At 60.4% G+C, this 11,423-nt stretch overlaps 2 protein-coding genes across 3 annotated transcripts in view; one reads left to right on the forward strand and one right to left on the reverse strand.

The window, feature by feature from the left end:
- CDH15 (cadherin 15) overlaps window positions 1-2,501 on the forward strand; it is a 23,305-nt gene extending 20,804 nt beyond the window's left edge. The window contains exons 12-14 of the mRNA XM_017513929.2: window positions 539-675; window positions 795-953; window positions 1,912-2,501. Of these exons, the coding sequence (XP_017369418.1) occupies window positions 539-675; window positions 795-953; window positions 1,912-2,112 (497 nt within the window). The 3' untranslated portion in view covers window positions 2,113-2,501. The remainder of the gene's footprint in view (window positions 1-538; window positions 676-794; window positions 954-1,911) is intronic.
- Window positions 2,502-2,744: 243 nt separating this feature from the next.
- SLC22A31 (solute carrier family 22 member 31) lies at window positions 2,745-8,255 on the reverse strand. 2 transcript variants are annotated; one of them, XM_017513893.2, is made up of 9 exons: window positions 7,846-8,255; window positions 6,406-6,509; window positions 6,102-6,256; window positions 5,717-5,885; window positions 5,419-5,564; window positions 5,203-5,311; window positions 4,883-5,097; window positions 3,812-3,923; window positions 2,745-3,289 (listed from the first exon to the last, which is right to left on the reverse strand). In XM_017513893.2, exons 1-9 carry the CDS (start codon window positions 8,245-8,247, stop codon window positions 2,983-2,985), a joined length of 1,719 nt encoding a protein of 572 aa, XP_017369382.1. In that variant the 5' UTR covers window positions 8,248-8,255; the 3' UTR covers window positions 2,745-2,982. The 2 variants fall into 2 exon arrangements, with proteins under 2 accessions (XP_017369382.1, XP_037589177.1); XM_037733249.1 differs by lacking the exons at window positions 6,102-6,256; window positions 6,406-6,509; window positions 7,846-8,255 and having other exon boundaries at window positions 5,419-5,475; window positions 5,717-5,805.
- Window positions 8,256-11,423: the final 3,168 nt, after the last annotated feature.

Consider the following 11,423-nt stretch of genomic DNA (forward strand, 5'->3'; position numbering starts at 1 on the left):
CCCCAGCTCCACCGCCCCTCCCTAACCCCGCCCCCTCATTACTAGACACATCCCCATGACCAGACACGCCCCTTCCTCCCCGGCTCCACCTCCTCCTCCATAACCCCGCCCTCCATTACCAGCCACGCCCCTTCCCGGCTTCACCGCCTCATTACCAGCCACGCCCCCATGACCAGACACACCCTTTCCTCCCCAGCTCCGCCGTCCCCTCCCTAAGCCCGCTTTCTCATTCCCAGTCACTCCCCCTATTACCAGCCACGCTTGTTCAGCCCAAGTTCCCCACCCCTCCCGACCCACTCCTCATTACCAGTCACGCCCCCTTCTCCCCAACCGCGCCCCTCCTTCCCAACCCTGACCCATTTCACCAGCCACGCCCCTTTCCCAAGCTCCGCCCCCTGCTCGCGGGCCCCATTGTCTTGCCCAGCCCGCCCCTTCCACGCACACCCGCCCCCGCCCCCTCCTCCCACCTCCTTCGCAGCCCTCCCCCTGATGTCGCGCTCTGTGTCTGGCCCCCGCCTGCGTCCCCCTCATTCCCCAGTGCTAGTCCTGCTTGTGGCGCTCCGGGCACGGTTCCAGCAGCAGTCTCGGGGCAAGGGGCTTCTGGGGAGCCCCCAGGAAGACCTTCGAGACAACGTCCTCAATTACGATGAGCAGGGAGGCGGGGAAGAAGACCAGGTGAGGGGGAAGGTGTGGGTAGCGGGGGTCTCCAGGGAACAGGCTTCGGGCCTTCATACAGCAAGTTGGCCAGGAGCCACCGCGGGATGCTCAGCTCTGTTTCACGTCCTCGCCCACAGGATGCCTACGACATCAGCCAGCTGCGTCACCCGACAGCACTGAGCCTGCCTCTGGGGCCGCCGCCACTTCGCAGAGATGCCCCACAGGGCCGCCTGCACCCCAAGCCGCTCCGAGCTCTGCCCACCAGCCCCCTGGACATCGCTGACTTCATCAGTGATGTAGGTGCTCCTGGGAACACCCCAGCACACACAGGCACACAAAGGTGCACACATGTAGGCACACACATACGTGCACATTTACACACCTGCCACTACATGTAAGGACCAGCGTGTATGCACTGTACACGAGCTTTCCAAGGGCACCGCAGAGGAAGATGGAGCGCGGGTGGGGTTGCAGAAGCCGCCCTGCCACCGTCTGAACTGGGCCATCAGCCTCCACCCACGACGCAGGTCTTTGCATGGATGGATGGCGTGGCCACAGACCTATCCACTGCCCCATACCCACCGTGGAGGGGGAGGGGGAGCCCCAGGAGGATCCACCGGGCTTTGGTGACTCTCAGCAGAATTAAGGCCTCCCCAGGAGACCCTCTGGACACAGCGTTAACAATTCCCTGCCATCCACAGGGTGGATACAAACATGGGAAATCTGGGGTGGGGGTGCGCAGGGAACCCCCTCCCCTGTGCCTGCCTGCACCTGTAGCACCTGGCTAAGAGAAAGCACCCCAGCAAAGGTGTGCACCCCTGGGTAGGTGAGTGTGTATCCCGAGGAGCTGAGAGGACAGAGGTGCAGAGCCTCAGAAAGGCAGGAGGGCTGTCCTGCAGTGGGAGTGTCCGGGAGGCTCGGGTTCTGGTGTCAGTGGACAGGGGCCGCCAGGACGAGGAGACCAGGGTGATGGGAGCAACCCCTTTCCACCTGCTGGGGCAGGCAGAGCCCTGGGGGACCGGCTGGCCACTGGCCTAATCCTGAGGAAGGGGATGACCCACTGCACCCTCTTCACGCCCTCTGCTGTGCCCTCAGGAAGCTGTGCCTCTCCGAAGACCTCACCCCGGACGTGGGCAGCTTCCCTTTCCTGAGACCATGCCTGGAGCTGGCTTTGCCCTGGGCTGTGGCCATGGGGGGCGGGGGGGCACCTGCTGGCCGCTGTGTGTGTCCTGACCTCTCTCGGCCTCTTTGCAGGGCTTGGAGGCTGCAGACAGTGACCCCAGCGTGCCACCTTATGACACAGCCCTCATCTATGACTACGAGGGCGAGGGCTCCGTGGCGGGGACGCTGAGCTCCATCCTGTCCAGCCAGGGCGATGAGGATCAGGACTACGACTACCTCAGTGACTGGGGGCCCCGCTTCGCCCGGCTGGCAGACATGTATGGGCACCCGTGAGGGTTGGAGCCAGGAACCAGATGGGACCACCGGGCCAGGGACAGTCTTTCTCCAGGGGCACCTCCACCCAGACACAGAGGGTGGACAGCCTGACCCTGGGGCGCAACTGGACACATCACTCCCAGGCCACCTGGCAGTGATGGCCCCTGCAGAGGCAGCCTGAGGTCACTGGGCCTGACCCCAAGGGCCTGGGGCAGCCTCCTTCCTGGAGGGGAGGATCCAAGTCTTGGGCAGAACCCAAGTGTGGAGGGGGCAGCCAGGAAGAGGCTCCTTTCTGCCGGGGTGGAGAGCTTCTCTCCATCAGCCCCATGGGGGTCGCCTCCCACCAGTGGACTTCAACTTTGTATGAAAGACGGCAGCCTCCTGGGTAAATCTGAATGAAAAACGTACTAGTGTGTCTCATGGGGGATGGGCACCCAGTGCCACACTGACCGTGAGGGGAATAAGGGCCAGGCCCCCATCCCACCCTGCTTGGCTGGAGCAGGGGGTGGCTGGGGACTGCCCCTACCTGGAGAGGGGCTGTGGAGCGACTGCTGATACGCTGGCGAGGCCCAGAGGTGGGGAGTGGGCACAGGTGAGGCCCCTCCAGGCCCCAGGTGTGGCCTGAGGGAAGAACCAGGGAGGACGCCAAGTTCCACAGAAGCCTTTATCCTCCGCACCTGCTGGGTTTGATCAGGGAGGAGACTCACGGACTCCCAGGGCCCAGGGCTCGGCTGGGGACAAGTTCAAGCTGTTCCCACGGCTCCGCCTGCACTGAGACACGGGCTTCTGAGGGGTACGTGTCTCCCCTGGACCAGGTGTCTAGGGTACTCAGCCATGCCGCAGGCCTTGACCTCGGTCCCTCCTGGCTCCTGGGGCCAGCAGGCAGGACTAGTGCCGCTCGAGGGTGTTGCCGGCCCGGCAGGCATCAGAGGGCGACAGCAGGGGCAGGTGGTCCTGGCGGGAGCAGCCCCGCAGGAGTGGGGAGCGGCGTAGACGGTCGGCATCCTGCAGTGACTGGGGCAGGCCCCGGCTTCGGCTCTCCGGCAACAGCAGGACGCACAGCAGGGTAAGGACAGCGAGGGAGGTGAAGACCACATGTTGGAGGAAGAAGCCCCTCCGGCCCTGCACGGCATCCAGGGGGTCGGCCGCCTGGCCCAGGAACCCGGCCCCTAGCACCAGGCCCAGCCCGGCCCCTCTGTGGGAGAGAGTATGTTGGGGACAGCTGGTGGGGCAGCTGTGGGGCATCAGACATGGGGACACACGTGACTGCGGAGGGAGTGGCAGGAGGGCTGGCCGAAGCAGAGCCCAAGGTTTGCTGGCTAAGGATAACTTTCAAACTTGCTTTGGAAAAACCTCCTTCCTTCTTGTCCTGGAGCAGCACTTTGTGCTCTGTTCATTCAAAGCTTGGAAGTGATGGTTCCTCTGAAATTCTGCCATCTCTGGAGGCTTCCTCATCTCTGCCCTGCCCCTTGTCCCCCACCACCCCGCTCAGGCCTGCACGGCCTCCCCTCCCCTTCCCAGTTCCTGAGGCCTCTGCCCAGAGCCTCCTGTGAGCAGGGGCGTCCGCCACCCAGGAGCAGGGCAGCACTTGAGTGCTTACTGGACAGAGGAAATGCAGCAGGGCAGGGTGTGGGCACTGGCCCTCCTTCCACCTGGCCCCTCCTCCCCATGAGGGGCCCTGGGTCCTGCTGTGTGGCTGGGTCACCCTGTAGCTCACCTGATCACTGTAGGGAACACCTCAGCTGCAAAGAGGCCGCTGAGTGCAGACACAACCCGGGAGGCCAGGAGCCCCAGGACAGAGACGGACAGCACGGTCCAGCCCGGCAGATCTGGAGACAAGAACAGGGGTTCCCAGGCCTTCCATCCTGGCCACACAGAGCCTCTCCCCAGAGAACCACACCGCCGTCTGGGCACCTATTTCCCAGGCCTCCACCTCCAGCCCCTCTGCAGAACCTGGCAGGGCAGGTTCTGTCCTCTGCTGCCTGATTCCAGCCTGGCTTGGATTCTCAGGATGATAGAATCCTAACCCGGAGCCACAGCCACGCCAGCCACCTCCCCCCGGGGCCCGTGCTCAGCTACTGCATGCTGTCCACCGTCTTTGCAATTTTGAGAACCGTCCTAAAATCTTGAATACTTTGGAAGCAAGGCATGTATCTCATTTGGGACCCAGCCCCACACACCATGTGACCAGCCCTGAGTAGATGGGCCCTCCCACGCCAACCCGGGGCCAGCTGAACTCTGGGCAGAGCCTACCCAGCCTGGCCTCTTGACCTCTCACACCTGTGCTGCATTCTGTGGTTGGGGACAGCTTTTTCTGAGATGGAATTTCACTCGTTGCCCAGGCTGGAGTGCAGTGGTGTGATTTCAGCCCACTACAGCCTCTGCCTCCAGGGTTCAAGTGATTCTCCAGTCTCAGCCTCCCACGTAGCTGGGATTACAGGCATCCGCCACCACATCCAGCTAATTTTTTGTATTTTTAGTAGAGACAGGGCTTCTCCATGTTGGTTAGGTTGGTCTTGAACTCTTGACCTCAGGTGATCCACAAGCCTTGGCCTCCCAAAGTGCTGGGATTACAGGCGTGAGCCACCGTGCCCAGCTAGGTGTTTTAGGCTCAGACAGGTTCCTGGTTCCTTACTTTGGGCCAGTCTCAGAAGAGCCTTTTGGGCCTTCCAAAAGGATCAGAGGAAAACCATGCTGCTCCCTCTATCTGCACCACGGCCCCCTGATGGGGCAGACCTTCAGCCCAAAGACCATGGCCCCTATATGGCCTGTGGGGCCCCAAGCTCACACTGGGCCCCAGCGAGGAGCAGCAGGGATGCCAGGCCTGTTGCCATGGTGCCCAGCAGCAGGACGAGGCGGCGTCCCCAGCGATCTGCCGTCAGGAGCAGGAAGACCAAGGCTGCTGCCTCCAGGCAGGCCTCCAGGAAGTAGGGCAGGTAGAAGGTCAGCACCTGAGGGGCCAGGCTGCGAAGGAAGCTGGCTCTTATGCCCCCACCAACCAGTCTGGGAGAGAGAACAAAGCTATGGGCCCAGCCAGAGCCAGGACTCTGGGGACCACACACCCACCCCGCGGGGAAGGTACAGGACCTAAGCCCTTCCTCTACTCACGAAATGAAGCTCAAGATAAGCCCATTTCTCCAGGTGACCTGGGTGTGCAGGAGCCCCAGGGGGGAGTGGTATCGGGGCCGGGGGCTCCCTGCAGACAGCATGGCCAGCTCTGTAGCAGCAGAGATGTGGGGGCAGAGGGGGGTGAAGAGCAGGCAGTGCCTCTCTGGAGCCCTCCTCCAGTACCTGAATCTCCCTCCTCCCTGCCTGGTGCCTGACCTGTAGCCAGGGAGTTCTCTTCCAAGGAACTGTCCTCGGGGTCCACACCGCTGGCTTCTGCAAAGTGCCACAGGATGTTCCTGGCTCGGGCTACCTGCCCTGTGGCCAGCAGCCAACAGGGAGACTCGGGGAACAGGGCTGGGAACCTGCAGGGTTGGTGAGGATACCCAAGGCTCCCTCCACCTCCTCCAGGACGGAGAGGCAGAGGCCAGGCCCCCCACTCCTCCCTTCGGCTGAGTGGCTCTTTGTGACACTCAGCCCCCACGGGGTCTGCTGGCCCAGCGCCTATCATACTTACCCCCAAAAGAGCAGCAAGAGCCCGCTCATCAGGGCGCCCAGCCCCTGGAGAAGGCGCCAGTCCTGCACAAGCGCAGCCAGGCCAGGCAGCAGCAGGGTGCCCACCACAGAGAAAAGGCCGGCCCCCACGGAGAAGGCCAGGCGGTGCGGAGGGTCGCACAGCTCCAAGCCTGGGCAGATAGAGACGGGCTGAGGTGGAGGCCTCAGGGAGGGCTGGAACAGTCCCACTGGGGACTGCAGGGACCTAGTGCTGACCTGCCCGGGAGTGGGATGCCCGAGCTGGACTCCCCACCCCTGCAGCTCGGGGCTTTTGGCAACCGAGCCTCAGAGGCCTTCGGGCCACCCACTGCCCCTCCCCCAGTGACAGCAGCCCCCATGGTACTCACGAGCCAGGTACAGGGCGAGCAGGGCCCCTGCCAACGTCCCCCCATGGACTAGGCGCAGGATCAGTAGGGTAGGGAAGCTGGTCACCAGGGCCTCACCGGCCCCAAGGCCCGTGGACAGCACCAGGGAGGCCACAAAAACTGCCCGGCGGCCAAACCTGGGGATAGCGGGGGACATGCTAGGACAGGGTCAGGGTAATCCAGGGTCCACTTAATCCTGGCAGCACCAGGTCTAGCTGAACCCTGAGAGCAGTGGGCCACGGGCGCGGAGGGCTGCTGGGCAGCAGGGAAGGGGAAGGGGCCTCACCGGTCACATCCTGCTCCCAGGATGACACAGCCTAGCAGCCAGCCCAGGAGGTGGCTTAGCTGCTCCAGCGGGACCTTCCAGCTGTCTCCGCACACGAGGTTCCACTGTGGGAACAGCAGACACGTGGAGGCCAGCTCAGGACCCTCCCCTGCCTCCTCACTGGGGACAGGTGCAGGGAGTCCCAGAACGGCCGCCCGAAAGCGCCCTACACGGCCTGCTCAATCCCTCCCTGAAGGGGAAACTGAGGCATGAGAGGGCAAGGTGGCTTGGTCCAGATCACACAGCAGCCTCTTGGGACTCCGGCAGTCCCCGCAGAGGGGTTGGGGGACCTGGCCCCCTTGTTTTCTGCTTGTCTCTAGAAGGGGCCTCCCCCACCTCTGCACACCATTGCTCTCCGAAGCCAAATCTTGTCCCACCTGTTTCTACCTCCTATTCCGAGGGACCCCAGGGACACTCACGACCTCGGTGGCGTCGTAGACACACCCCACCCAGCCAAGGGCCATAGCCATGACACAGGCCTAAGAAATGAGCCGCGGCACCCGCCCCCGTCCTGCCCTGCCCATTTCAAGAGGGACTCAGGCAGCGGCTGGAGAGCTGTGCTCAGCGGCATTTCCCGGTGAGGCCCTTGACTCTTGACCTCAGCTCTGCGCCCCCCGCCCCCTTTCCAGTTCCTCGCTCTTCTTGCCAAGCTTAATCTACTGCTAGGGAACATGCTATGCCCGCGATTTTACTTTCAAACCTGACGTTTTGTGGAGCCGGGCCCCAGACAGGAGGGCAGGTGGGAGTGGGGGTGGAGAGAGAAGCCGAGCGGGTTCCAGGGCCCCAGGCAGGCCCTTGCGGAGATGTGGCAACCCAGAACCAGTTTCCACGCTGGGGCCAATCCTCCCAGAGTGGGAGGTGGAGGCCGCGGGGTAAAGGCTGCCGCAGGAGTGGGAAGGAAGAGAGGGGCCTGGGGGTCCGTGCCGCTGCCTCCCCATCTTTTCTCACGCAGACCGTCAAGGTTCCCCTTCAGGCAATGCTGTCTCCAGCCCAGCCTCCGCGCGCCACGCTCCACCGGTGGCAAGCCCACCGTTCCCAATCTGTGCTGACCACGCCAGTCTCTCCAATCAGAGACTCTCCCTGGGAAGCCAGCCCAAAGCCACGGTCTGCTCAAGACGCTGGTGGTCGTGAAGCAAATTCTAGGCCCTGCTCCCCCGGCCTTCAGCTCCAATCCTCCTGCGCCCCAGGCCACCCCGCGCCGGTGGGAGCAGCGTCTCCGCAGGCCTGGCCCTGGGCGCGCGTCTACCGCACCGTCCGGCCGGGGGCCGCCCCCAAGCGGGGAGCGCAGGAGGACCGGCGGGTGGCCCCGGACAGAGGCGCCAGGGAGGGCGGGGAAGGACACCCAGGGCCCCGGCAGGCTGCGGGCGGGGCGGGCCGCCGGGCGGCGGGGAAGGGGCGCACCTGGGTGACAGGGCTGCGCAGGAGGCCCGCGGCGGGCAGCGCGTAGAGCCAGCCGCGAGTGCAGGGGCGCGTGCCGTTGGGCGCGGGCGCAGGGCCAGGGCCACGGCGGGCGCCGGGCACGGGCTCGGGGTAGCGCAGGAGCAGGCAGGGGCTCTGGACGCGCGTGGGTCCCAGGCGCGGGATGGCGGCGTCGAGCAGCTCCGGCCCGCGCAGAGCGCGCAGCGCGGGGGGCAGCAGCGCGGGGTCCGGCCGGCAGTGGTGCGCGGGCTGCGCGGTGAGCAGCGCCTCGGAGCTCAGCGCCAGCCCCAGCACCACGCAGGGCACCCACGAGGCGGCGGCCAGCAGGCGCCGGGCCCGGCCGAAGCCACCCGCAGCCCTCAGCACCCGCGCCTCCTGCTCCATCTGCCGCGGGCTGCGAGCTGGACCGGGCTGGGCCGGGACCCGGCGGGCTCCGTGGGCGGGGCCTGGGGGCGAGGCCCTAATGGGCGGGGCCCGAGTCGAATGGGGCGGGGTGTGGGCGGGCCCTGTGAGGGGCGAGGCCTGACAGGGCGGGGCCTGGGGGCGAGGCCCTAATGGGCGGGGCCCGAGTCGAATGGGGCGGGGTGTGGGCGGGACCTGTGAGGGGGCGGGGAGGACTGATAGGGCGGAGCCTGATCTGGGCCGTAGGGCGGGGTTTGAGGGGCGGGGCTTGAGGCCGAACAGCGAGGGGGCGGGGCACAGTGAGGGCGGCCCGCCGGCCGGGGGCGTGGCCAGGGGCGTGACCGCGCGCTCAGGTGCCCGCGGGGCGCAGGTGCACGCAGGTGGCTCTGGGCGCGGGGTCCGGCGGGCGTCTCGGAGGGGTGGTCCCTGCGTGGCGCCGAGCGCGCCCGCCCGGGCGGGGCGAGGTCGAGGGGTGCAGCCGCCTGCCCTTCTCCACGCCGGGAGCTTTCGTCTGGTTTTGCGGGAGAAGCTCCCAGGTGACCCGCGGGTTCTGAAACCGCCGCTCAGGAGCTCGCGGCCTGCGCGGCATCTCCGGGGCGATCGAGGGAGAACGGACGCCATTCGCCTGGTTCCTTCTCCCCTTCTGAGAACCAAGTAGGTTGCGTTTATTTTCGAGTCCGATTATTTTCTTCTTTTTTATTTGGAGGCGGCGTCTCGCCCTGTCGTCCAGGCTGGAGTGCAATGGCGTGATCTCAGCTCACCGCAACCTCTGCCTCCTGGGTTCAAGTGATTCTCCTGCCTCAGCTCCCGGGAGCCGTGGCTCACGCCTATAATCCCAGCACTTTGGGAGGCTGGGGCGGGCGAATCATGAGGTCAGGAGATCGAGACCATCTGGCCAACATAGTGAAATCTCGTCTCTTTTAAAAACAAACAAAAAAAATAGCTGGGTGTGGTGGCGCACACCTATAGTCCCAGCTACTCAGGAGGCTGAGGCAGGAGAATTGCTTGAACCCAGGAGGTGGGGATTGCAGTGGGCTGAGATCGCGCCACTGCGCTGCAGCCTGGGCGACAGTGTGAGACTGTCTCAAAGAAAAAATTATTTGGACTATTTGGGGTTCTTCCAGGTTCAATATAAATTTTTAAATGGGGTTTTCTTTTTCTGCAAAAACAATGTCCCTGGGATTTTGATATGGATTCCCTATTAAAATCTTTTGATAGAATATTTAATACTGTGTTGAATTTATCAAAATTGATTGCATTGAATCTGTAGATTTTATATGGGCAGTGTTGACATTTGTAACAATATCTTCTAATCTGTCAACATGGAATGTGTTTTCATTTATTTATGGTTTCTTTAATTTTTTTCACCAACATTTTGTAGACTTTTATTGCACAGTTCTGTTACCTCCTTGGTTAAGTTACTTACTATTTTATTCTATTTTTATTTTTATTTTTTTAGATGAAGTCTTACTCTGTCATGCAGGCTGGAGTGCAGTGGCACAATCTCAGCTCACTGCAATCTCCGCCTCCCAGGTTCAAGCAATTCTCCTGCCTCAGCCTCCCTAGTAGCTGAGATTACAGGCGCCCATCACCATGCCCGGCTAATTTTTTTGTATTCTTAGTAGAGACGGGGTTTCATCATGCTGTCCAGGCTGGCTTCACACTCCTGACCTCAAGTGATCACCCACCTTGGCCTCCCAAAGTGCTGGGACTACAGACGTGAGCCACCGCCTCTGACCAAGATGCCATTGTAAGTAGAATTATTTTTGTAAAAGCTTTTTTAGATTGTTCATTGACAGTAAATAGAAATGCCGCTGGTTCTGCATGTTGACATTGTACCCTGCTACTATGCTGAATACATTTATTACTCCCAACACATTTTGTCTGTCGATGTCTGTCATCTTCAGGATTCCCTGTGTATCAGACCATACCCTCTGCAAACAGATCGTTTTACTTCTTTCCACTTTGGGTGGCTTTTATTGTATTTTCTTCCCCGATTGCTCGGTTAGAACTTCCAGTACTATGTGGAACGAAGGTGGTGAAAGTGAGCAACCTTGCCTGATTCCTGATCGTGAAGGGAAAGCTCATTCCCGCAGCATTCTGTAAGACAGCTGCTTTGGCTTTTTCATATATGGCTTTTATTATATTGTGGTAGTTTTCTTCAAATTCCAGGTTTGTTGTCTGTATTTATTATCTAAAAAGATGGTAAATTTTGCCAAATGCTTTTTCCACATCAATTGAGGTGATCTTTTTCCCTTTCGTTATATTAATGCGGTATATTACATTGATCAGTTTTTAATGTTTGGAACTACCATTGCCTTCAAGGAGTACATCCCATTTGGATTTATGGTGTATAAGCCGTTCAGTATAATGCTAAATTCAGGGTGTTGGTATTTTGTTGGTTTTACATTAATGTTCACAGGCATATTAGTCTGTAGTTTCCTCATGATATTGCTGATGGGCTTTGGTGTCAGAGTAATGTAATCTTCATAGAAAAAGTTAAGAATCATTTCCGCCTCTTAAATTTTTTGGAAATGTTTGAGAATTTTTGATATTAGATCATCTTTAAACATGTGGTTAGAATTCACTAGTGAAGCCATCAGGTCCAAGGCTTTTATTTCCTTTTTTTTCTTTCTTTTTTTTTTTTTTGAGATGAGGTCTCACTCTGTCACCCAGGCCAGAGTACAGTGGCACGACAGCCCACTGCAGCCTCCACCTTCCAGGTTCAACCAGTTCTCTTGCCTCAGCCTTCCAAGTAGCTGGGACTACAGATGTGCGCCACCACGCCTGTTTTGTTTGTTTGTTTGTTTGTTTGTGGTTTTATTTTTTTGTATTTTTAGTACAGACTCGGTTTCACCATGCTGGCCAGGCTGGTTTCAAACTCCTGACCTCAGGTTGTCTGCCTGCCTCAGCCTCCCAAAGTGGTGGGATCATAGGTGTGAGCCACCACGCCCGGCCTGTAGGGGCTTTTCTGAATCAGAATTTTGAGTAATGATTAAATCACCGCACCAGTTACAGGTCTACTCAGATTCTAACTTCTTCGTGAGTTAGCCTTGGTATGTTTAGTGTGTCTGGGAGACTTTATTTCATCTGGGTTGTACACTTTGTGTGCGGTTTTTCATGATGCCCTCCTACAGTCTTTTTATTTCTGTAGAACC

The sequence above is a fragment of the Cebus imitator genome, unplaced genomic scaffold (assembly GCF_001604975.1).
Source record: "Cebus imitator isolate Cc_AM_T3 unplaced genomic scaffold, Cebus_imitator-1.0 Scaffold509, whole genome shotgun sequence".
NCBI classification, from domain to species: Eukaryota; Metazoa; Chordata; class Mammalia; order Primates; family Cebidae; genus Cebus; species Cebus imitator.